At 40.7% G+C, this 25,234-nt stretch overlaps 2 protein-coding genes across 7 annotated transcripts in view; one reads left to right on the forward strand and one right to left on the reverse strand.

Annotated features, from left to right (window-relative positions):
• Positions 1–6,186, forward strand: part of pdlim7 (PDZ and LIM domain 7) — a 37,963-nt gene extending 31,777 nt beyond the window's left edge. For all 3 annotated transcript variants that reach the window (XM_059345907.1, XM_059345909.1, XM_059345908.1), the window contains exons 8-12: positions 22–265; positions 761–941; positions 1,128–1,248; positions 4,546–4,661; positions 5,018–6,186. In XM_059345907.1, coding sequence (XP_059201890.1) covers positions 22–265; positions 761–941; positions 1,128–1,248; positions 4,546–4,661; positions 5,018–5,104 — 749 coding nt within the window. In that variant the 3' untranslated portion in view covers positions 5,105–6,186. The remainder of the gene's footprint in view (positions 1–21; positions 266–760; positions 942–1,127; positions 1,249–4,545; positions 4,662–5,017) is intronic.
• Positions 6,187–10,355: 4,169 nt separating this feature from the next.
• The window catches only part of unc5a (unc-5 netrin receptor A), a 140,237-nt gene continuing 125,358 nt past the window's right edge, over positions 10,356–25,234 (reverse strand). For 2 of the 4 annotated variants that reach the window (XM_059345905.1, XM_059345902.1), the window contains 4 exons: positions 16,567–16,716; positions 14,374–14,538; positions 14,049–14,257; positions 10,356–11,945 (listed from right to left, as the gene is read on the reverse strand). In XM_059345905.1, coding sequence (XP_059201888.1) covers positions 11,780–11,945; positions 14,049–14,257; positions 14,374–14,538; positions 16,567–16,716 — 690 coding nt within the window. In that variant the 3' untranslated portion in view covers positions 10,356–11,779. The remainder of the gene's footprint in view (positions 11,946–14,048; positions 14,258–14,373; positions 14,539–16,566; positions 16,717–25,234) is intronic. The other 2 variants (XM_059345904.1, XM_059345903.1) reach the window with 1 other exon arrangement.

Raw genomic sequence — 25,234 nt, forward strand, 5'->3', positions numbered from 1 at the left:
CATCTTTTTTTTCTGGCCCAGGCTCCAAGACTGCAGCCGCAGCAGCTGGCCGTTCAGGTCCTTCCTGTCGACCACCGTGGGTCACCGACGCTAATTTCGCCGACCGCTTTCGCCCAGACAAGACCAGCACCGTGCTGACCCAGCACCAGCAACCGGTCCAGCCGACGCCCATGGAGAACCGCAGCTCCATCCTGCAGGCGGCGCAGCAGGCACCTGAAGAAAGCGGGAGGACCCCGGTGTGTGGGGCCTGCAACAAAATCATTAGGTAGGACTGCACCGCCGCCTCAGTGGTGACGCATTTCATCAGATTAATAAAAAACACTCAACGTTTGCGCCTTTCAAAGACCTGATGCATCATTTAACACAGTTAATATACACTATGACAGATTGTATGTCTACAGCACATTCAGTTTAACACAGTTCTGGGACATGCTGTTATCACTGGAGACAAGCAGTATGCTAACTTTGAAATGATTTGAATCTCATTGCACAGATAAGAGGGAACCTTAGTTGTTATTCTGGTCACTATTGCAGAAGAAGAAATGTTTCTCAAGAGAAGGTACAAAGGTCCTAGTAGAACTAAAAAAAAACTGAAAAACTTCTCCAGTTCTTGTTTGACAAAGGGACCAGAGTGCTTTGTGTTTGTTCGTCATGTTGTGACAGTTCCATTGGAGCTGTCCTTGTTTTAGAAAGTGTTGCATTAGATTTAAATGCTCTCTGATGTGCTGTTAATATGTGTGTGTATGTGTGTGTTTTGCAGGGGTCGTTACCTGGTAGCACTGGGGCGTTCCTGGCACCCAGAGGAGTTTACGTGTTCACAGTGTAAGGCGGTCCTGGAAGAGGGGGGCTTCTTCGAGGAGAGAGGGTCCGTCTACTGTACCAAGTGCCACGACAACCGATACGCTCCGAACTGCTCCAAGTGCAAAAAGAAGATCACAGGGGTAAGAAGTGCACCTCGGTGTTGAGCAAAATCAAAACACAAAGCAGAAAGATGGAAGGATTTCAGACATTTCACACTTGAAAAGGCCTGCTGTTTCAAGAATATATGGATGTGGTCTCCACTGTTCTCCAGCAACAGCAGCTGAGCAGAAAATAAAAAATGTACAACCTTTTCTTCCTTTCATCAGGAAATCATGCATGCCCTGAAGATGACCTACCATGTTCAGTGCTTCAAGTGTGCAGCCTGCAAGACTCCTATCAGGAACCAAGCCTTTTACATGGAGGAGGGTGAACCCTACTGTGAGAAAGGTGAGGTCGAACTTTTTATAACAAAACTTACTTTATTTGCACTCAGATATGCCACTTTCATGTTTCGTATTCACGATTGCAGCGATGCAATCTGTGCTATTCACTTTAATGCTTCAGCATTCCACTTGTATGTACAGTAGCCAGGCTACGTAAGCCCAACGCAGTGTTTCAGAAATGTCATTTCACTGCATCGATATGTTGTTGTTCTTCTTCTTCTTCTTCATTTGATCTTGTTCAGTGAGAAGCTACCAGGCTGTCTCGATGCGTGCAGTATAAGTGGGAAAATCTGGGATTCATGAGCGCTCAGTAGGATTGACGGCTGACCTGGTACATGCCGGACACTAAAAAGAATCCTTTAATCAAATGTGTTTATTCATTTTTGGCCAACACAACTATAATCAGTCAATTCAAACTTCCTTTCCTAACAAGCTCAGTCCCTGTAAAAACCGTCAAATGCTCCCATCACATCATAACAATAATAATAATGTAAAGCCTTCAGGATAATGTAAAAGTAATTAAAAGCTAAACAATAACCTCATCGCAGTCTTCACTCAATATTTAGTACCGATGTCCTTCCTCTCAAGGACTGTCTCGCTCTCATTCATACTTCATAAAACAACGTTCCCCGTCATACATTCTTGAGGTTTTATAAAAGGGATGAAGGAATCTCCATGGTGAAAAATCCTCCGCTGGAAACAAAGGGATGCATTCTATTAATGTGGTTTCTAGAGGAAGATTCAGAAGAAAAACTTGGTTGTAACCGCAGCAGCAATCACCACAGCTGAACAAACTGACACCCACAGAGCCTCATGTTCTGATAGAAAATGTAGCTCTAAACTGAAATTAAAAGCAGGCAATGTTTAACTCTGTGTATCCCTTTTAAAATGTTGCTCTGATGTCCTTAGAGGACAAAAATATACTAAAACTATGTTCCACTTTCAGTGAAATCTTTGAACTATCATCAGTACTGATCGTAACTGTTCAAAAGTCATTCATTTGCATAAATGTAATAAATAAATAAATTAGTTTGTTTACATAATTCAAAATTAAAATGAATATTTTTTATGCCAGCGATTAGCAACAAAGCATACATTTTCTAATACGCAACAATTTGATTAGAAAACTCCCACTTGTCAATTAATTTTGACAAAAATGTCCCCTTCAACTTGAGTCACCAGGCCAAATATTATTTGTTTTTAAATGCCAGTTTATAAGATATTCCTTTATTAGTCCCACAACGGGGAAATGTTCAGTGTTACAGCAGCAAAAAGTGTATAACAAAAAAAGAAAGAAGCGTCAATAAAATAACAAGAAATGGAAAGAATACTTTTATATTACTTGTTAATATTGCTTACCACTTTAAACACTAAGACAAATAAAATTAGGAACAATATATATAATGTATACAGACTCAATAGTTTACATCATACCACTGTTGCTTTTTAATGAAAAATACACAAAATTTCAATTATTTTCTGGATTTAAAATATTTTTTTAGAGTTAAGGATGTGTCAATGGTTAGCAACAACAATAGTGTTGATGCGTTGCAAGTAACTCTGTACTGTATTTGCCCCATAGGGTAAATTGAGAAAATGGCTCAATCTGGAGGAATACAGTAGTAAAAACTACAGGCCTCTAGATTGTAAGCCTGATATAATAGAATGCATGCTTTTATGCTGTAATGGTTTTAATTGGTTTCAATGGGACATTACAGTGTCTGTAATTTGGCTACACAGACATTATAGACTTGTAATGGAAGCTGAGGTTGAACTTGAAATTCTAAAAAAACAAAACTCTCATCCTTGCCAAAATTTTTTTGCCATATGCCTTTCCACAGCCAAAATAATCGACAAATTAAGAATGTAAAAAGCCAAAAATGTCCCTAGTGATGCACAGGGGTTACAGATAATTCTAGGCAGAAAATATGAAACACTGGCAAAATAAAAAAAAAGCATGTTGAAAAATCCTCAGTGTGCAGATTGATTAGTTCCCGTGCCAGCTGAGAACATCCTAACCCGTGTAAGACCCCCAGTAACTTAACACATGGATCAAGCTTTAAATGTTTATCATAACTCTGCACTGGGCCCTACAGTAAATACATGAATAAACAGCGGGGGAACTGACACCCCGACACACGGCATTAAGTTTGTGATCGAGTTTATTTGATAAAAGATGTCAAATCCTTTTACTTTGAATGGATGCCATAGCTAAGCACAGTGCAGTTTGGGGTGCATAACAGATGTTCGGGCATAGAAAGAGAAAAACACAGCCACTGGGTGATTCAGGGGTCTCACCGAGTGCATTTTCTGATAAAGTTGTTTGTTTTGAGAAAAAAAAGGCTCACTGCAGGGCGTCCTCTCTCCAGTTTTGCTTGAATAATTTTCATATTTTGCTTTATCAAGCTATTTGTAAAACATTGGATTGTTGTATTATTGCTGTGGGGTTTGGCATGGGCCCGCATCATGAATCTCTTGGCGTGTACGTACCACAGTCAATCATAAAGTCTGATGTTTTCATCTACTATAATCTATTTAACTCCAGTTTACTTTCATACATTTCTCTATTGGATTTTATGAATGGTGTGTGCTCTTCTATTACGCTGTAAATGATTTAGCAGCATGCCGTGCTTCTCTCTTACTACTGTGGCTCTGACGTGGATCGCTGCTTTATCAGAGGCGAAGCCAGAACCTGAGTACTCATACTCTGAATAATGCCTTTAGCTCTGATAAACATTCTGCTGCCTCAGCACCTTTCAGGGATTGTGCAGCAGCTCGCACCCACTCACTCTCGAGACGCAGCATTATAACCTGACACTTTCCCCAGAGTCCTTGTGATGAAAGAGACTGGCAAATCCAGTTAAGTATCTGGAGCCATTTCCCCTCATCCTAATCCCTCCCTTACACTGTGGAGAGGCGCTAATGTACAGTGGGTGGACAAAATAACATAAACAGCAAAGTATCAAATGCTCAACGAGGAGAAGCGGCAACATTTGGCTTCAAAACCATCGCTTTATTGCCATCGTTCAAGTTCTCAAATTTTTGTAGTGGAATATTACTCCTCTTCGAGAGGAAAAAGACTTCAGTTTGAAATTATAGGTTGTGGAAACCTTTTATATAGATATATAAAAAGGATAAGTGATGTTTACATATGGTGAAAGTGGAGATCATGGAGGATGCTTGACCTGATCTCCAAGATCATAAAAGCTCTTTTGAATTTGTTTTATTACCTTTTAGAGATAATTATCTCACATATCGCTGCTGCTCACCACCTCTCCTCAACTCAACTTTCTCTTTCCAGACTACGAGAAGATGTTTGGCACCAAATGCCATGGCTGTGACTTTAAGATTGATGCCGGGGATCGGTTTCTGGAGGCCTTGGGCTACAGCTGGCACGATACGTGCTTCGTCTGTGCTGTAAGTCACTTTGATTGATACGGCTCCCTGTGGGGCTCTCTTTGCCCCATCTCTTCTGGCTGTCCCAGCACAATGCCACCTGAAAAATCTGCCTCCATCTCTGGACCTCGAGCTCTCCCCTCTGTCTCTCTCTCTCTTGCCCTGTCACCTGCAGTCTATCACTCTCCTCCATCTCTCTGTCATTCTGTGAAGAAAACTGAGCGTAAATGCAGTCGAGTAAATAATGTGTACCTGCTGTGGCCAGTAGAAAACACTGTAAATTCACATTGGAAATGTTAAGGTCTGATGTGTACTCTGCCCTGGTTTCTCAATCTGTCTCTCTCTCTGTCTGTCTCTGTCTCCTTTCATCTTTAAAGCTCTGCCAAATCAACCTGGAGGGGAAGACGTTCTACTCGAAGAAGGATAAGCCCCTGTGCAAAGGCCATGCCTTCGCTCCAGTGTGAGAGAGCGAGCTTCATCTTCAGAGGAAGCAACACTTCTCTCTCCCACTCCTCTTTACCCCACTCCGCCCTCCGGCACACTCGCACACATTCTACATCACTTCTTTCCCAAACCACACACCTAGTTACACTCCGTGTCTTTTTCTATCCTAAAGACTTTGTTTCTATATTTGAGGCTTACTGTTAGCTTCACATACTGTTACTTTACTGTGCTAATAGGACGGTTCACATGTTACTGCCTGTAAAACCAAATGCTGTGTTGTAAAACTGGAAGTAGTCAAGGAATTGTTTCATGTCATCACTAACTTGTTAACTTTAATTTGGAAGCCAATTTCTGCCAATGTGATGAGAAAAAAAGAGAGAAACTTGTAAGTAATTATAATGACTTAGTTTAATCATTTTGCGATACTGTCTCAAAATAATGAATATCTTAAAGAAATTACTAAGTATGTCAAAAATAATAAGCATTTCTTAAAATAAGAACTTATCTCAAAATATTGATTTTCGTATCTTAAAGTAATTACCAAGTATGTCAAAATAATGAGCGTTGCTTAAAATAACATATCTTAAAATGACTTAGTATTGCAAAATAATTAAGCTTTGTTAAAATGACTTGGCTTGAAATGCCTTCAGTATCAGAAAATAATAAAATAAATAATAAAATATCTTATAATAATTCAACTTTCTCAACAAGATACAAATTCATTAGTTTGAGAAAGTTTGTCTGTACAATGACCTCCACAATTTATTTTCCCCCTAAATTTTCATCTTGTTCTTTTCTTGTACTGGCAGAAATGGGCTTCCACACTTAGTTAGAGCAGACATTTAAAAAGTGCAGCTGAAGTTCATCTAGATTTAATTGTAGTAGATGGTGAAGAATTCTCACGACTCTACTTATCTCATCCTTGTTCAGTCTGAAGATCAAGTCAGTATCTTCCGAGTTGAAGGAGCCATTTAGCCTTTAATAATCTCACATATTGCAGTAATGATCTGCCACTACTCCAGCACAAAGTGTGGAGAAAAGGTGGCCCCATTCAGGACCCTGGCCCTCTCACTGACTCCGACTGTAGTGCCTATTAACGTAATGGGGGTCCAGCCAAGCGGAACAGGGGGTGTCCCATTTCTGCTTGACTGGACCCCCGCACCTCTCCACAGAAGCACTAACTGCACTCTGTGCTCTGATTGCCGGAGTAAAATGTTAATAACTGTAATTCTCAGTCATTTAATAATCCTCAATTGATCCAATTTTAATAGTCACACATGTGGGTGACAAAAAGAAAGGGCTTTTCTTGTTTTAAATGTTTCACTCCTAAGGTGAGGAGATAAGGCAAAGCTTTTGAAATGATCATTATTGGACATTTTAATGTATGAAAAAAAACCTTGGTGATAGGTGATTTTTGTCCCTCATGTTACTATGATATTGCGATTATTCCTTAGAGTGCTTTCAAGTCATGGTTGAATTAGTATTTATATTGCTTCAGAATGGGCCTGTAAGTGTTGTCTTTAGCTGTTGGATGTTTCAAATAAAATTATTTAGTGCCAAGTGTTCTTCTGAGGTGAACCCATCTGTACGACTTTCTATTGACGGATGTTTTGGCTGTCTTTGCTCTCACTAACACCTGCTCCCTGACAAAGGGGACAATGGGCTTTCTAATGTTTTTCGCTCTGTTATGTTGAAAGAACAATAGGTGCTTTAAAAAAAAGTAACTTTACACAAACAGCTGCCGCACCAAAGACCCAAGTGAATCCCACAGTGTCCTTGATCTAAAAATATATTTACAATAGCCTTTTCAACATCTGAATTAGGTATTCTTTTACATCAAATGTAAACTATTAGTTGTATCTGTATGTTAAGCTCATCGTGACACACACAAGGTAGAATGTGAATCAGGAAAATGAATTATATTCAGAATAAGGGAACAAACTAATATATTTTATATAGATCATTGGCTTGATGATACTAATTAGCTCTGCAGCATGGATCTGGCATTGGTTGCTTTGTATTCTTGATCAAAACAATTTGCAAATGGAAAGCTAAACGGCGGCTAACCTTAGCTTAGCATAACTCTGTTATCTTGTTGGCTGCACCAGCCTTGCATCACTCTTGGCTAGTAGAAAGCAGTTGTTATAGTTATGGCTCTGTACAGTTACATCATTTATTGTTGGCTAAAATCACCAGTTTGTCATATAACATAAGTTAGTATCGTAGATCATGTTAGCATTGACCCATTTTAAGCATTTTAAAATTTGACCATTTTTGACAAATCTTTTTTTGAGTGTCATTTTTGGACATCCCATAATACGGTGTTAGCCCACTAGCATCAGTCACTAAGATACATAGTCTATGCTCAGATAGCATCTTGTAAGTTATTTCATAGTGTTGCACAGTGTTGTAGCTGCTGGCGTAAGGAGCATACATAAACCTCTCATCCTTTAGATACAAATCAGTCTACAGGCTGATTTAACAACCAAGAAAGTCAAGCATTAGCACGTTAAAGCAAAACAAGCGCAAATTAATTGGCAGTACAAAGCGATCAATAAATATAAATTGCTTCATATAGTACCTTTTAAATGTTTAGTAAGTGATGTTGAGTCTTTGAAGATTGACAAATATAAGCAACACCAGTTAATGTTTCAAGTGAGAGATCCAGTCCTTGATTTAACAATATATAATTTATTTACAACAATTTCAGGTTGAATTACTATACATACCTTTCTGAAATGTCATAGATAGATATATATACATAAGGCCAAGTAAATACTTGAAAGCACTTAGAAACGAATTTCCAAAATTCTACCCACAAATCCATATCATTGTCCAAAAAGTACAGAAAATCTCCTTTAGCAGAAGGTTTTCCATTGCCACAAAAGTTTTGACAACAATTTACATTGACGATAAGGAACACAAAAGGTTAAAAAACACAAACAAAACAAATAAAAGGATTATACAATTGCATAAGCGCTGTGGCATGTAATAAATACAGCATTTTTGACTTGCAGAAAGGCAAGGAACATTGAATCAAGGAACTAAATAGAAAAACCATTCACAAGTACAGAAGTCTATTGTTCTTGGTTCAAAGAGAAAACCGTTCAGTCAGAGTGACAGGGAGGTATGCACACACCCAGTCTCTCACATACACACACACAATCACTCACAAACACGCACACGTCCTTGACACTGAATAGTGATGAGTGACACAAAAACTACAGTTGTGAGATGTAACAATTTTCCCCCATAACTCAGGGATAAACTTATAAACTCTTGAACGAAGCATATGTTTTACGGACACAACTATCAGGCCCAGACTTCATCATGAAGGGAACTGTATTCATCACACACACAGTAATTGCAGATTTGTTAGATTTGTTGGACAAGTTAGATGTGAAGATAGATGCTGAACATCCTGGCGGCTGGTGAATTACATTACTGAAATGTGCTTAGACAACACATCCAAGACAATGACGGGGGTGATGATAATTTCACACACACAGTCTGACTGTACAACTGCCATGGCTCATCTAAACATGCTGTGTCAACACTGGCTTGTCACTGTCCAAGAACCGATGTTCTCTTTCTCCAGTTAGCCTCCACACAGTCCCAGTGTAGTGATTCACTAAGCATTAGTGACTATCTCCACCTTGTATTTAAATGCTTACAGTTAGAGAAATAATCAGGTGGACATATGCAGAGTAAGGACGAACAAAATATGTATAGAAACTTCCTGTAAAACAGTCTCTAAACCCTTAACACTGCAAAAAGTCTTCACTGCTAGATCGCCAAAGAACAGTATATAGGCAAACACGTCACGGTTTAGACTTGACAAATGCTGCGCCAGTTAAGTGTCTTTTTTTGGCTTCATATTAAAATATAATTTACATTTCTTTACAAAGTGATAAAATAAACTGACACATATTACTGCTTGAACGAACAGCATTAACTTGCCTCAAAGGCAAAAGCGCAAGAATGAGAAAGAAATGATTTGGACTTTTGAGTCCGCAGTTTAAAAGAGACGGCAACTCTGACTTATTCTATACTAGCTGCAAGTAAAACAATGCTGAAACAATATTCGATGGATACAATGTGAGGATGTAGTGGCCTCAAATGATATTCATAAAACTTTGGTTACCAATTCTGCTGATATACAGTATGCAAAGTGACAGCACAGGGCTGGTATAGAAAAAGTATTTACATGTTACATGTGACGATGATCCATTTCAACATGAAAAGATTTAAGGTGATATCGCCATTTTTTTGTCTGAAAGGGGCTTGATCCAAGTTTTTTTTTCTTTTAATGTTAATAAAAAAGTTTTTATTTTATTTTATGGCATCTCTGCATCAAATCGTACAGGGGCTTGTAAAAACTTGTTGGTCAAGAGGAGGCGTGTTAACAGGATGAAACAGGTGCTGAGATGCCGCACGAAAAACAAAGTAACTTCTAAGAATTGAAAAAGAAAAAAAGAGACGCTTTCCCCCACTACAAGGAAACAAATGTACATTCCAAATATCTGACAATCATAAAAGAGGCTCCACTGAGTTTTAAAGGTTGAAGCCACAGGAGCTGGTATGATGGGCTGTGCTAGCTGTTTGAATAAGACGGGATTTAATGAAAAGGGCTCTCTTTATAGCTTTAACAGACAACTTCACATGCAACCCTGAGGCAGACGGAGAGAGAACTATGGCTAATTTGGGATTGCTCACACCTTGTCAAAGTATAATTACTGAAACTGTGGGCTTTAAAGATACTCTGTGTATTAATGTCGCCAGACCTGACATACCCATTAATAACAAAAAAAACAGTGTAAATTAATGCAAAGTAGCAAAATATAATAAGCAAGTGCGTAGTTGCAGTTCGAGGATGGTAGCATGAATCTGCTGGATCATTTTTGCCATCCTGGCTAGAAATAACAAAAACCCTTTCAAAGCATCTTTTGTGAGCAGAGGCGTGACATTATGAATAAGCCACTCTTAACTTTCTCTGAGAGACAGGCGTTTCTTTGATGTGGAAATACCATTTGCCACACAGCAAATATAGAATTCCCACCAACATTGCTTTATGAATCACAAAAACAAAGCTGCACAACTATGCTGTCATTGCGAGCAATCTGGTAAAGATTTTGAAGAGTTTGTTGTCGGATTTTCTGGGGGGGGGGGGGGGGGGGGGGTTCTGCATTATTTATATGGGATAATAACCCTTTTGGCTATGCTTTTATGTTTCACGTCATCTCTGCTACAGAATTAATGTAATCAGGGAGAAAATGTCATTTCAGAAATGAGTTTTGACGACATTCAGTGTTCACATATATGCAGCTGGATCGGCTTTCGGCCCTATGGCTCCTTCATTAGTGGTGGAATTTGAAACAGAAAAACGCCACAATGAATAATTGGGGAAAATACAAGACGTGAAATAAACTGATCAAAATCACAGGCTTGAATAGAAATGGCTTCTGAAATATGACTTTAGTGAAGAGATTACTCACTCCTCCCTCAAAAAGAAAGTTCAAAGAATCCAAACCCCACATATATTGATTTAGAAGCAGGGAAGCTGCGAAGCGTCTCACTGAATCAAGATGTCAAGATGTTACATTCACAGTAGTGATACCGGCTGAACTAAAACACAAACAAGATGAGACGGGATTTTGGGCCTCTGACATACAATCTATTTTAAGACCTGCAAGTCCAGGATGTGCTACAAGCTGTCTGTGTGTGTGTTTTAAAGAAACAGATAACGACACATATAGTGGGTTTGGGAGGGGACGTTCACAGACCCTGATGACCTTGATGAAAATGTGTTCAGTTTCTGAGATAATGTCGTAATGAACCTGCCAATTGCATATGTCGTCTGCTCTCTTTAACCTGAAATGACTGGCACCTTTTTTCACATCCCTTTAATTTAATATTTAATATGTCATTTTTTAATTAAAAAATTATTCTTTGAATTTGCAATATTGGCCATCAGTAAAAGCATTGCGTTTGCATATTGCTCCTTATTAGCCATAAATGGCCTATTTTATATATAAAAGGCATGAAGTTAATTTAACGTTATCTTGAAAGTAGAACCAGGGTGTTGACTAATTTAACTTCAAACTTTGATGGAAAATAAAGGGTATTTTCTTTACTGAGTTCATGAATACATTTCCCACACACCCAAACTCTCATTTGGTCTGCCACTTAAAGGTATACTATGCAGGAGTTTGCGAAAAATAATATGTTTAGACTCAAAAATACAAAAATTATCCCTCTCAGTCAACACTTTTGACCCACTAGGCGTTTGTGGCAGAGACCCAGCCCTCTGCCTGTATTCTCTCTTTTCTTTTTTCGGCACATTTGTGGGCGCCACCCTTTGGGCACGAAGCTACAAAAATGGCGACACATCAGACAAAGCTTGCTCTGAAACGAGAGTAAATCTGTGGTTTTCTTTGACTTTCAGGGTTAAAAGTTTGGATATTGTGTTTACAAACAGTTAGCGACAATTCCTGCATAGCATGCCTTTAAGGATTTTAACTCTATTCGATGGGATATAGGGACTCAATCCTACATAAACCCTTTAACATCTTCTAAAGTGAAGAAGAGGGACATGGAGACAGCTCTGCTCTTCGATTCCCGCTGCTGTAATTGTTGTTTTTGTGTGTTATGTTCTGTACTTTTCCTCTGCACCAGTCTTTCCCCTGTTTTCTGGGTTAGCACTCGCCATCAGAGACCAGGAATATCATGGCTTCTTGTTTGCCAATGTCAGCCATGACCGTGGCCAGCTGGTTGATGTTGCCGCTGTGGAAATGTTGTGCCTCCCACAGGTCCAGGATCACAGAGGTTGGGCTCGCTTTGGATGCAAAGAAACTCATGTGTCTGCAGAGAGGAGAACACAAATATAACAGTGAGGGGAACAATGAGACGGTTTTTATTACATCAAGAGATGTGCACATATCAAAATGGACAGTCTCTCACTTTCTCTACAATAACAGAGACCTAGGAAAACCTTTTCTGCTGGTATTTTATAGCACTGCTGCTTCTTATAACTCCGTCAATGTCAAGTTTTATTGTGTGTTATATTGCTACATCCCGATATGCTGTGTTGAAGCACTAAGTAAAAAAATGATAAAAGGTACATGAACACAGTCTAGCTCCTGAAACTGCCATCAAACACAGAATCTCGGGCAATTTTCATTTGAAGCTTAACAGCATAAGCCTCATTCCTCTTTATTTGATGTTGAAATTGGCCTTAAATCCCATATAGTAAATCCTATATAGACTTTTCATAGCTAAGTCGGAAGTGACCTTTTCCATTTTAGGAGCAGAACCTTTACGATCAAACCCAATCAATGACAACAAAGCAGTGGCCCCAGCCAGCTGTATATTTGATGTTGAGTGGGACCTGATCCCTGCAGTACCAGAAGATACTTGTTTGATTTAATGGCCTTTTTCTGTTCTCCAAATGTCTGGGGCCTTAACTGTTATGTAGAGCACACATGACATTAAAAAAAGGAGGACAGTGTAAACTCGTGGCACAAAGAAGGATTGTGCTGTGTAGGAGGGGTGAGACAAGAAGCCCAAAACACCCTTTTCACCTTGAGAAAGGTCAGACAGAGTCCATTACTTCCTCGCATCTTCTGTGTGCCCAGTGAAGCATTCTGTGATGGTTATAAACATGCGTCTGCTTTGGCTGCACACAAGCACTGAGAACTCAATGCCACTCTGTTATTTTGAGTCAATTGGATTTTATAGTGCACACAGCCTTCCCTCTGCGTAGGGAGAACACAACAAAGAGAAGTGTTGGTCAAAAAATTGTCTGGGAAACGAACCTCTGTGTCATTATTCAGATAAAAAAGACAGAGCTTAGCGTCCGATGTGTCAGCCCCGCTTATTCACCTCGCTGTGTGAAACACGAGCTTATCTTGTATGGCTCAGACACAGCCGCTTGCTCAGTCTTAGGAGAGAAAGATCAAATAAAAGGTTCTTGGCATTTTAAGTTTTATTGATTGGTCCCGTTCCGCTCGGTCTCAACGCTTTATACACACAGAAACAAACACAGAAATACAGCATGACAGAATGCCAAGGAGCTGCTGCCTTTTCAGGAAAACATGTTGTTAAGGACAGATCAAACAACAGAGCGGTTGTTCCTTCCTCAGGCCTAAATGAGAATTGATTATGTTGAGCAAAACATTGCTAATTAAACCTGTAGTGCATCAATTCAATTTGTGATTAATTGGGGTAAATAAAGTTGATTGGACAAATTAAGTGTACCTATTTGATTTCATTACGAGGTAGAAATTAAATTGGTGGAGGAGAAGGGATCAATGCCTGGCTCCTGTTTGTTACAGGTACTCCAATGATAAAGTACAGTAACTGTGAGAACGAATTGAGGTCGGCACAGATCCAAACCCATTTCGTCCTTTTTTTTCCCGTAGCTGATGGGCAGCTAGCTTGCTGCCTTTCCAATTACAACTGTTAAGCAGAATGTAGTAGCTACAAGTTTAGCTGCCGACTTTAAGCTGCTTACCTGTTCCTGAGGAAAAAAAAAAAAAGGAAGAGGGGGGTCGTGTTTTCTCTCATGATGATAGCTGTATCCATCAAGTCTACATTAATCCTATAACGTTGGCTGTGTCAAATGAGGATTAGTTTACTAAGGCAGAACTTTGTTTACCTGAACTTTAGGGAAAACATTCGACTGCTGTGATACACTGATTGTGCACAATTAGTGGAGTTTCATAGCAATATGTTAACCTCTACGTTAGAATGACCCTTCACAATCAGGGTAATTACATGTTCATGAGTTTAAACAAGCTGTGTGTCGGGTATTGTACGTATCCTGCTTTTCAACCTCTCAAGGGATTTGGATAAATGAGGCACTGCTGCATTTCTTGAGAGCCTTTGTGTAAGCTGCCGGCTCTGGCGCGCTCCACAGATCAGTGATCAGATAAGGTATTATGGTATTGTACAGTTGGTATTTACCTCTCAAGTTTAAGTCTTTGTGCTAGCATTCTCCAGTCGGCTCCGTTGGGACAGGGGGCATCCAAGCTGCTGCAGATCTTCTGCCTGATGAGGTACGGGATCTGAAAGGCGCTGGGCCCTGCCAGAGCTGTGGCGTTACTGTCCATTAGCAGGAACTCAGAGTCCACAGCCCGGGTGTCCTGGAGGGAATGATAGCCATCAAGCACAGCCTTCAGAAAACAAGCACAGTGTAAGAACAATTTCTTTAAGACTAATAAAAATGATGAAAAATGGCTGTTGTGTGATTCATTTCTGGTTCTAAGTGAGTTGCTATGCTGAACGTTACCTTGGCAATGTTAAAGTCGAGGCTAAAGCTCTGTCCCTCCCCTTCCACCTGCCACACGCACAGCTGGCAGGTGAGCTCGCAGGTGCTGAGGCTGAGCCGCTCCAGAGTGAACGTGCAGTGCAGGTACCGCTGGGAACCGTTCCAGATGTGGTAGAACGGGATCTCCTGCAGGAAAAAAACACGCAGCACACACAAATGGCAACGCAGCAGCACAGTTAGAACGGCATGTCTTAAACACGCCATTACAGGACCGCCTGCCTCGAATACACTGAGCTCATCATTAATTACACTGACAGAAGCTGTCATCGTGAGGTGAAAATGACTAAATATATCTGAGGCAGCAGATTGACAACAGTCAGGTAAGTTAAAAGGAGATAATGGGCTGTTACTGAGGGAGGGAGTTAACATCTCACTGACTGACTGAGCTGCACAGAAGCATTCAAACTTAGCAGTTAAAAGTGAGAGTTCACCCCGAAATAAAAAATACATTTTTTTCTCTTGTGCCATTCTTTAACCTAGATTGTTTTGGTGCGAGTTGCTGGGTGCTGGAGATATACATGTAGAGACTACTTTCTTTCTTCTGGACAGAGACATCACTTGAGTTTTTCAAATGTTTTCTTTTTGGCTATGTGCCATCTAGTTCCATTATATTCTAGAGAAGGCAGACATCTCTACGGATAATATCTCCAACACTTGGCAACTCACACGATTATTTCTCAGTTGATTCCGCCTCTCTTTCTATGTAACTGTGTGCATTTCTGGGCAGAACTACAAATAATTCTGATGGTGTCAAAGCTGAAACATCACAGCTCTACTTTGAATTGAAAACACATCATGTGACAAAGAGATGTATATGCACGCATAATAGCTCAGCCTAGTACTGCTGAACAGCACCAGCTTTTGTCTACCAGGGAGTGTTTGCTGGAATTTATTCAAGGATAACAATTCCTACATCTTTCTCTCTGTTGCTCCATATTCATGCCTCATTTGCATATCCCCAGAGAGGCAAAGTGGTAACCCTGAAAAAACAAAAAACAGGGCACATAACTCCTCACTTCACCCTGGGTTCAACAGCTGACAAGAACTCAGTCTGAGAGCAAAGTGGGGCTGCAGATCATGGTGCTAGCCAAACGGGGGCACTGTTACCCAGGCAGATGGACGAAGGAGGGAGCAGGGTGAAACGCACAAAAGTCTTCACCGGGGCCCAAGGGAGACTAAAGGCCTTTTTTGACCGCACTGCTGAGAGGGGAATAACACTTCCAAATGAACAGGCACAGTCCAGAGGAATAAGCCTCTGTTCTGGGTGCATTGTTGCTGCCGCTGCTTGCTTGGCACAGCCCGTGTGTTCTCTATGGGGACCTGGTGCTCAGTGCTAACATAGTTACAGCCAGAGGTTTTTCTCTTTCTTTGAACAGCCCTCGTGTCTCATGTCGTCGCGGGGCTGCAGTGCAGTTGGCCACGCAGGTGTGGGGAGTGCAGTAGAGGTGGAAAGGTTCCAAGATTTAGCTTGGGAAGTTTCAGATATTTACATACTGCTCTATATTTCTTCTGAGCTCCCTTTGAGAGAGAGCGACAGCTAGGATAATCAATCAGCTTGCAGCTCTGGGTTAGTGCACACAACCCAGCTCCATTATGCACACATATACACCTCGTGCAGAAGCCCAGCAGACAAAAAATGCACGCTGTATGCACAGAGGTGCACACAGATTCCCACCCCTCCAACAAATGACTAAAAGTTGCACACACTGCCAAGAATGTAAAGGTTATTGGACAGAGAAGTCCTGCAGTAACAGACTGAATAACGCTTGTTTGTGTGAATCTTTAAAGTGATCAACTGAAGCCAAACCAAAACATACTTAATTAAAGCTCTGAAAGAACTAAAATTAAAAGTAGTTTCCAGAGAGGCCCTCATTAACAATAAAAAGTTTCTGAGGAACTCTGATTACGCAGTAACATTGCTTTTGCCGACACATACTCCATTTTACTTTAATTTCTCTGGATGGCTAATTTAAAATAACTCGAGACAACATGGATTTTAAATTGAGTATACAAAACAAACACATTAGAAAGCCCTATAACTGCTGACACACAAATTTGACAGATTCAGCTAGGCACTTCTATTACATCTCCGTGCTCCTGCTCTGATCCGGAGTGACTCCCTGCCCCTGCACCCCCCAGGGCCGCCCAACACACCTGGTAGCCGGCTAACAGCTTGCTCCTCCAGTGCGCCTGGGGCATGTCGTGGATGGACAGGCGCAGGTTGTGGTAGCTGTCTTTGAAAAGCAGGACGTGAGGCTCGTCAATCAGCCGACCCCCGAGCTGCCGCTCCATCTGCATCACCTCCTGATGAAAGAGGGAGAGAGGCAGGGAGAGGAGAGGCTCAGAGGAAGCACATTTACCATCGCAGTCACAGAGGTAAGGGAAGATGCGGAAAACAATCCATAACTGTGTAGGTTTCCTGTTTACACTTTTTATGGTGCATCACTCACACAAAACAGTACAGTTTGCTACAAGAATTTGTCTACATAAACACAGAGAAATACAAAGAAATACAAAAGAAGACATGGATAATGGTGGGAAACCACACACACACACACACACACACACACACACACACACACACACACACACACGAGGCAGGTCTACAGTACATCTTAGGACAGGAAGATAGTGTCTCTGCATGCGGCCACAGCAGGCTGGACCGACCTGTCTCCACAGCGCTTTAATGTCACCACAAGGTTGATCCCCTGCCTCAGTGTGTGTGCGCCCAGCTCCCAGCAACCGCATTAGCATGCAAATACTGCAGCCATCCCGGCCTACTAGCTACCTGGGCTGTGATGAAGTAAGTGAACGAGCCATTAGTCAACTGCTCATTGTTCTCGCATGGCGAATCTCCTTAATTTCATTTTTGTTTTTGTGCCAGGAGAGATTTGTAAATGCATGCTTAATATTTTAATCTCTGTGGGACTTGCTCAGTGGACCATTTGTTGCCATCCAAATGACCATCTGGAATGGGATGATAATATCCGCCGCATTTTTCCTCTGATCTATCAATTCATTTTGAGCTGGATGCTTTGTGCTGAACAAGACTTTAAGAATCCGGGCACTTTGGACGGCGTTCACATGTGCCTCGTCCGATCAGAACAGCATATTACAACAGAAGATAACAGACCTCTGAAATGTGTAGTGTGAAAAGACCTCAGACATAAGATATGCTCCTTTAATCTGTCTGAAGAGGGAAACAAGATGGCAGCAGAGGGAAAACAGCCAGCCAGAATGTGCCTCAGAGTCTAGGAGACATCTCTCAAAGACAAACACTCCATGAGGGAGATGTGTGTATAGATAGTGGCCATATGTTGAGCGCTGCATGCCAGCATGGTTGCCCATGGTATGATTTCAGCAAAGACATCTAATTAAGGTGGAGAATGGCAGTAATTTCTTTCTGCACAACACAGATTGAATTTTCTGCCCTCTTTCCCAGGAATGGGCTAGACGCATTCCAATTATAATGGAAAGGAAGCTGTTAATTATCCATTTTGAATCTCTACCTGCTTTTTTATTTGATGTGCTCTCTCCTTCACTGAATGAGCACTTTCCCAGAATTGCATCTCCATGTTTGCTCAGCGCATTGTTAATTTCCATGTTTGCTTAGTGCTTATCTTCTTGTTAACACGAATATTATGCCCCCTGTGATTATACATCTCAATTGGTTTATTCCTTTCACCCAAATGCCACAACACATTAAAGATCTACAGTGATCTGACTGTATGGAATCTCGTACAGTATCCTCACTGTGCTGCCACGCCGGAGCCTTGTGATGTTACCCAGCCCACTTACTCAGAGTAGGAAGGTCAGGCAATGGCTCTGAATCAAAGCGTCGAGGTCTAATGAGTTAATAACAGGGGGCAGTGCTTTCTCCACAGAATTAAAAGCCCTCTGCTATTATGTCTCTTACGCAGACAAAAGGCACATTATGAAGGCTTCCAGAGAGGTTCATTTAACACAGTTCTTAAGCACAATTATTTGTTGGGGGGCGATTAGCATTGCAAATTGGCGCTGGTGGGCTTTGATCGGGTCTTTGACCTATAGCAGCAGATCTTTAGGCCTGCTAGCAAGAGAGAGCATGCAGAATGCCAATTATCTGATTATCAACATATAGCTGCTAGAATGAATACTAACTCGGCTGTCTAGCAGTTTGTCAGGTTGAAGGCTGACACGGCAGGATTACAATCAAACAGGGTCTAGGGCATGGCACTCCCGCTACCTGACAGGGACACGGAGCTCACTGATGGAAAGTACACAACATGGGCTGATACAATTCCTCCTTTAAAGGGATATTTCACCCCAAAATCAGAGATCCATACTTTTGTCTTACCTGTGGTGCTATTTAACAGACGAGATTGTTTGACTGACCTTCTCTGTAATATTATGGAAATAGATGCACAAGTGTCAATTTTTTTGAATGAAATAAAATAAAAAATAATTTCCTGTTTTTTCTTGAAATGTGAAATTTATGCTCAGTAAATATTGCCTGATAAATAAAGAAACATAATTAGTTGCACAGTAATAACCTATTTCAATTCACATCCCTAATAGAGAAAAAACATGTCACATGAATCAGCTCATATCCTGAATGTCATAAAAGCATTCCCCATTAATAAGTCCAGAAATATCTAAAAACCCCCACCACATTATAGTTTGCCCAAAAATGAAAGCAAAAAAATGTCAAAAATGGTCATGCCCAAAAACACATAATATGATAATCATAATAGTATAGTCTGTCCACAAATATAAAACCCCCCACCATGCTATAGTACGTTTAAAAAAAGTCAAAAAACGGTTATGACAGTTTATCCAAAAATGCCAAAAAAACTTTAGATTAGTACTTTGATCATGGTAATAGTTTAGTATGTCCAAAATACAAAGAAACACAATGTTACAGTACGTCCAAAAAGTTTATAAATGCCACACTATAGTATGTCAAAAAATGTAAAAATTGGTTAAAGTGTAGTTTGTCCAAAAATGCCAAAAATACCATTAAATAGTATGTTGATCATCACATAGTATAGTATGTCCAAAAATGTATATAAAAAAAGCCATATAGTATGTCCCGAAAAAACAACAAACAAAAAAACATCATACTATTTTATGTTGAAAAATGTAATACTATTGTACGCCATAAAAAATTTCAATAAAATGTCATAGTATGGTATGCCTTAACACAGCACTGATATATATGCGCTAAAACACATTTTCACTGCTAGTTGGAAACATGGAAGCATTAGGCATTGTGAATGTAAGAGAGCTATAGTCATTCTGTTGAAACAGTTTTCAACAGCATAGTAGGTTCTTGACATCGTGTCAAATTGCCATATCTTGGCTTTTGCTGAAATGATGCCACTGAGTAGATGGCACTTAGCTTGTGGGGCTCAAAGCGCCACAAATACATTTGAAAAAAACATGAGACAGAGTTCCCCCTCTTGCTGAAAAATGATGGTGCTGGATCTTTCTGGGACACTACTTTCCAGAGTTTTGCATGAATGGTCATATATTTCACCGGTAGGCCTAGTATTGACACATTTATCCTCAGTTTTATACAGGTGACAGCTGCACCCATCACTGCTTTTTTTAAGCAGTATAACAATGGTGCTGCTAAAATAAAACTCAGGAAGACTGGCTGACATGTGATGTGTATTGTTTTTTGGAAAGATGACTCATGATACTTGAACATCTTTTCAACAGTGATGTTCTGGAAAAAAAGACTTGACGCCGAAAAACGCTGCAAGTCTGTTCCACTCTGCAAATTGACTAAAAAGGGAACATTATTCTTTGCGTCTGGTAAACCCACTTTGTCCGTGTCAGACCATGCATCTTATCCTACCAATATGTTGTGTTTCAAACAAATTAAACAAATAGGATTACAAAGGCAATCTGAGGGGCAAAGATATTATAAACATTTCCAGGTCAACAGTGATTATTTTAATTGATTTCAATGTGTTTACATATCTGGAAAACAAGTCCCTTAATCTCAAGGTTTTCCAGGACCTGTGGAAACCCTGTCAGCAGCGATGCACTTTCTTTGCAGAAATCATGACCTGGTTTCTCAAGATAATCCACAGACCTTGTTGTGAGCAGCTTCATGTCAGAACTTTTCTCTTTCTACTGAACTAAATCTGCCAACTGTGCCGCCAAACATGCATCTACTCATGGACAGGAAGCTTGCTTTCTCTTGCACTGTGATATGTTTGGTGGGTGTAGAAAATAGCTCCTAGAACTCGAAAAAGTTGGGACGTTGTCTGAAACATTAACAAAACAGAATGCAATCATCTGCTTATCCTTGGTGACATATCTTCAATGAAAAATTGAACAAAGACCATTTTTTATTAAAACTGATAGCTTTTGTTGTAAATCTTTACTTTCACAGAATTATTTTTTTGTATTTCATTATATTTGATAGAAGGCAGACGTCTCCACAGTCGATACCTCCAACACTCAGCAACACACACTGAAACAATCTAGATTGATAAATAGCGCGGCAGGTAAGAGAGCAATCTGTATTTTGGATTTTGGGTGAACTATCCCTACAAGTGTGGACATGTCCTCACTTTCAAATTATACTGTCTTGGCTGTGTATTGTTTATGTGCTCCTGAGTGCCTGTGTGTGTATTAGGAGTGTGTTTTTGTGCAGGGTTGCAGCATATGTTCTGGACTGAGAGAATAATGGCCCTCTTTACGCCCCATTATCCTGTTAACAAATGACAGCGTGAGCGAGTTAATAGATGAGAAGCTAAATTTGACCATATTATTTACCCTTTCTGGAGGAAAACAATGCAAGGTTTTGAATTAGTTTATCAAATCACATATTAATCATCAACTCTGCTAAACAGTGTTCCCATTCAGTGAAGATAAGAAGAGCAGTTTCTCCTTAAGACACCCTGACCCCGTACAACTGTGGAAGCATTAAGATGCATGAGATGGGCAAGAAGTTCAAGTACTGCAGGAGAAAAACCCCTTTTGTTCTGACGGAATTCGAGATAGCCTGTGGTGTGTGTGAAGACTGTGAATTTAGACTCAGGCAGAGCCAAGACCACCCCCTGACATTCAATGAGGCTGGCTAAAGAGAGTGAGATCGAGCAGGGAGGAGTGAAAAGAGTAGGAGCAAGAGAGAGGAGAGACAGAGGCAGCTTAACATTTGTGTCTCCAGGTCACTAGAGTGGCCAGCTTTAGCAGGAGAGATAACAGGATTACTGCAATCATGGCCACAGTTTTTCTATGACTTCAACCCCCTTTTCCCACCCTCACTCATCTCCCACCCTGCTTCTCACCCATCCCCTCATCCTCTCGGCTTGGACCAGAGCTGGGACTGTGATGGACTGGGGCTGGGCTCCACTGGGAAACAAGAGACACTCATACAGCTAATCTCTTCGGGCTGGTGCTGACAGAAAGAGGTTAGTGGCTGCACCAAACTCTCTCTTGCAACAAAAACAGCCAGCCGCCGGATGCAGGAAAGAAATGGTCTAAACAAATCAAAGTATTACCAGAGGTCTATATATATATATATATATATATATATATATATATATATAACTGGACTGGTTCAAAGCTGCAGATTAAAATATGCTGCTCTCCCCACAGCAAGGTCAAGCTACTACACATGGTCATCAATAGTTCTGGATTGGTGTGTAATAAACCGATTAACCTAACTAGCTCTGATGGGGATTATAACCAACGTTTGATCAGTTAATTACTCAAGCTACACATCATGTGAAACATAGAGATACACGGCCTTTAATACCGTCATAAACTCATCCTCACCTCCCTCCTCTCTTAGCAATGTTGTACCCTCATGTGTTTAAAAATGTGCATTCATAACGATGATCCATTTTCAGAGCTGCTCTTTTCAGGCAAATGCATTTGTTTATAGAGAGTAGCCTGGCTATGTGGGCTCCATAAATCTGTGTATTTGTCAGCAGGATGTGACAGGCTTTTCCTCTCTGACTGAGAGTCTATCAGTCTGAGCTCCAGTGGCCGTGCCCGCTACAGTCAACTCTGATTAATAACTACAAATAGAAGGGACTTGTCTGCTCAGTTATAAATGGGGACTGTGTTTGCTTGGGAAAAGATGCACATTCTGCCTGATAAATCGCAGAGCAGAACGAGAAAAAAACAGCACACAGGAACATAGAAATATAATATGGAAACAATTTCTCTGCTGGGCTCAGTGATAAAGCTGACTGTCTTGTTTAACTTAATGCCAGCAATTACTGGGCTATGCTCTTCTGTTTTTTTTCTCCCCAGAATTCCTTGCCAGTAACCGTTCTGATGGAGGGATCAGAAAAACTGTATTACACTCTGTACATGCTGTTTTTCTCTCCTCCGACACATAAAAGAAAAAAGTTTCTGCTCAGATGTAGCTTGCTGCTCAGGAGCTCAGGAAGAAAACGTCATAGTGAAGGGAGCACATAAACTGTTTATGAGCTCTTTTATACGCAAATAAGAATAATAGCTTGAGGTCAAACACGATATAAAAGACTACAGGAGCCACTGTTTAACCAGTTGGACATCAATTAAACAGCCATTTAACACTAGAACATACATTTTTACAATCAAGAGACAAAACACTAAATGTATTGGCTTCATTACATGAATATTGATGAAAGTGTAAATTCTGTCGTCTGAAATACAATACTGGGAATAAAAACAGAGTTAACTCAAACATTTTCTCACTGTCGGGACATTTTATGGCTGCTAAATGTCACTTTAACTCACTACAATGATGATTAAAGAGTCTACAACCACACTGGCAACTCTGAGAGGCAGTGCTTAATGAGCTAAATGTTAACATCAGCATGCTAACATACTCACAGTGACAATGCTAACATGCTAATATTAAAGAAATACTCACCCTTAAAATTGCCAATGGTATAGCCATTGTATTGCAGAAGGTTTTAAACTAGTGGTTGAGACCCTTAAGTTATTAGGAAAATGTTTATTGAGGTAATAAATCAAGGATAATTTTCCTGTTGACGATAAAATTGGACTTCTTGTTGCAACTAGTAGGGTCGCCCCCTGCTGGCCATTAGAAAGAATACAGGTATAAGGCATTTCCGGCTTGACTCACAAAGTTTTCTTTAAGAATTCAAGGCAACACGGGTTGAGTGACCCACATTAAATTGTCATTTTATGGGTGGTGTATTCCAGATATTTATTGCAAAAACTACTGGATTAGTATTTATGGTGGACCCTCAAAAAGTCTACTGCTCAATTGAGACAAACTGACTTGTGATTCAACCTCTGTAAAAAATAAATCTGACAGAAAGTGGGTGGTTTATAAATCATTCTACATGTTTTTTTAAAACTGTACAACAGCATTGGCCTTACAAAACACAGACGTGTGGGCGTAAAGGAAGAACATTTAGTTATCAATAAACACCGGGATATTTTGTTATTGTTTCACTATTCAAACGTGGATTATACCCCGTGGTAAACATACTGGGTAGTTTATCCTTCACACCAAAGCTGACAGATTCTAAATAACACAGATAGATGTTAAGAAAAACGAGCTGCATTATATTCTGATCCCTAAAAAGACACCTTGGTCGGCACCCTTCCAGTTTAATTAGACGATGCTGTTAGGTCTATCCCTGTACTGAGTCAGAGGCTTGGTTCACTGCAGGTGTTTCAATCAGTGGTGGGATGGCAGAACATCAGTGAAGCTCTCCCACAGGTCTCGCTGGGAACAACTGAGTGCACACTGAGGGCGCTACCAAACGCAGATCATGTCTCCTCTGCTGCTGCGCCAGCCTTGGCTGGGCCCATCAAGAGTGGGACACACATTAAATATTAACTTAATTGGTCCCGGCAGAGCCCTGCTAACATACGGCAGGCATCAGACGGAAATGTCACTGTTTCCCCAGAGCCCCCGCACACTTAGGATCAAAGACAATAACATTGGTTCTAATCTGCTGTAATTGGGAGATAAGAGATCGCATGGTACAGCATGCATAGTGTAGCGTGCATGTGTGTGCGCGCATGTTCGTGGGTGTGCGTACATGTCATTTTCGCTGACGGAGGCTTGTCAGAGAAGACTGACAGCCAGCCAAGGGACGCTTGAGAAAACCCTTTTGGTTTCTACAGTTCTTCCTGCCACTGAACAGGCAGAGAAGTGCCTTTTCTGTTCTGTTTTTTTTTTTATCTCCCATCAAAAGTACAGCCTGTTTAATGCATGGAAAGTCAACTTCTTGTCGGGAGAAGCCAGGTGCAGTGCCTTAGCAGGCTGCAAATGCTGTCATAAAATTCACATGTGCTGAAGGTGTACTGTACATCAACTGAAACATAAAAGATGCTCCTGTGCTACTCCACCGTGACTCCTACTGCTACCCCACCACTGTTGCACACTACAATTAACTCTAATGGTTGCCATAGTGAAAGTCTAATCATAAATGGTGCATTTTAAAGATAGTGATTAGTGATAAGGCTGAACCTCTCCAGGGAAGTTTAATCTCCACTCAAAGTGGTTAATGTACTTGCTAAATGAAGTGCTCCCTCCATAATAGCACCAAGAGCAGTGTGAAGTCGAGATTACTAAACAGTATGGGCCACATTCTAAATCACTCACTAAAAACTACAAAACCCCGGAGACGCCGTGGCTTACCACAGACCAGGTTGTGTGAGAGACGGGGAGCTAATGCACTCAAGGGCGTCGAGGGAGCCACAGAGTATGGCAGCACAAGTGCTGGAGTCAACAAGCTCAGATGTCCTTTTCCTGGCTAAGAGATCGGGAGAATAGCAGAACAAGAGCTAGCCAGGGGGAGAGACACCGAGAGGGAGAGAGAAAGAGTTTTTGTGCACCAGCAGCCTC

The sequence above is a fragment of the Centropristis striata genome, chromosome 12 (assembly GCF_030273125.1).
Source record: "Centropristis striata isolate RG_2023a ecotype Rhode Island chromosome 12, C.striata_1.0, whole genome shotgun sequence".
Taxonomy (NCBI): Eukaryota; Metazoa; Chordata; class Actinopteri; order Perciformes; family Serranidae; genus Centropristis; species Centropristis striata.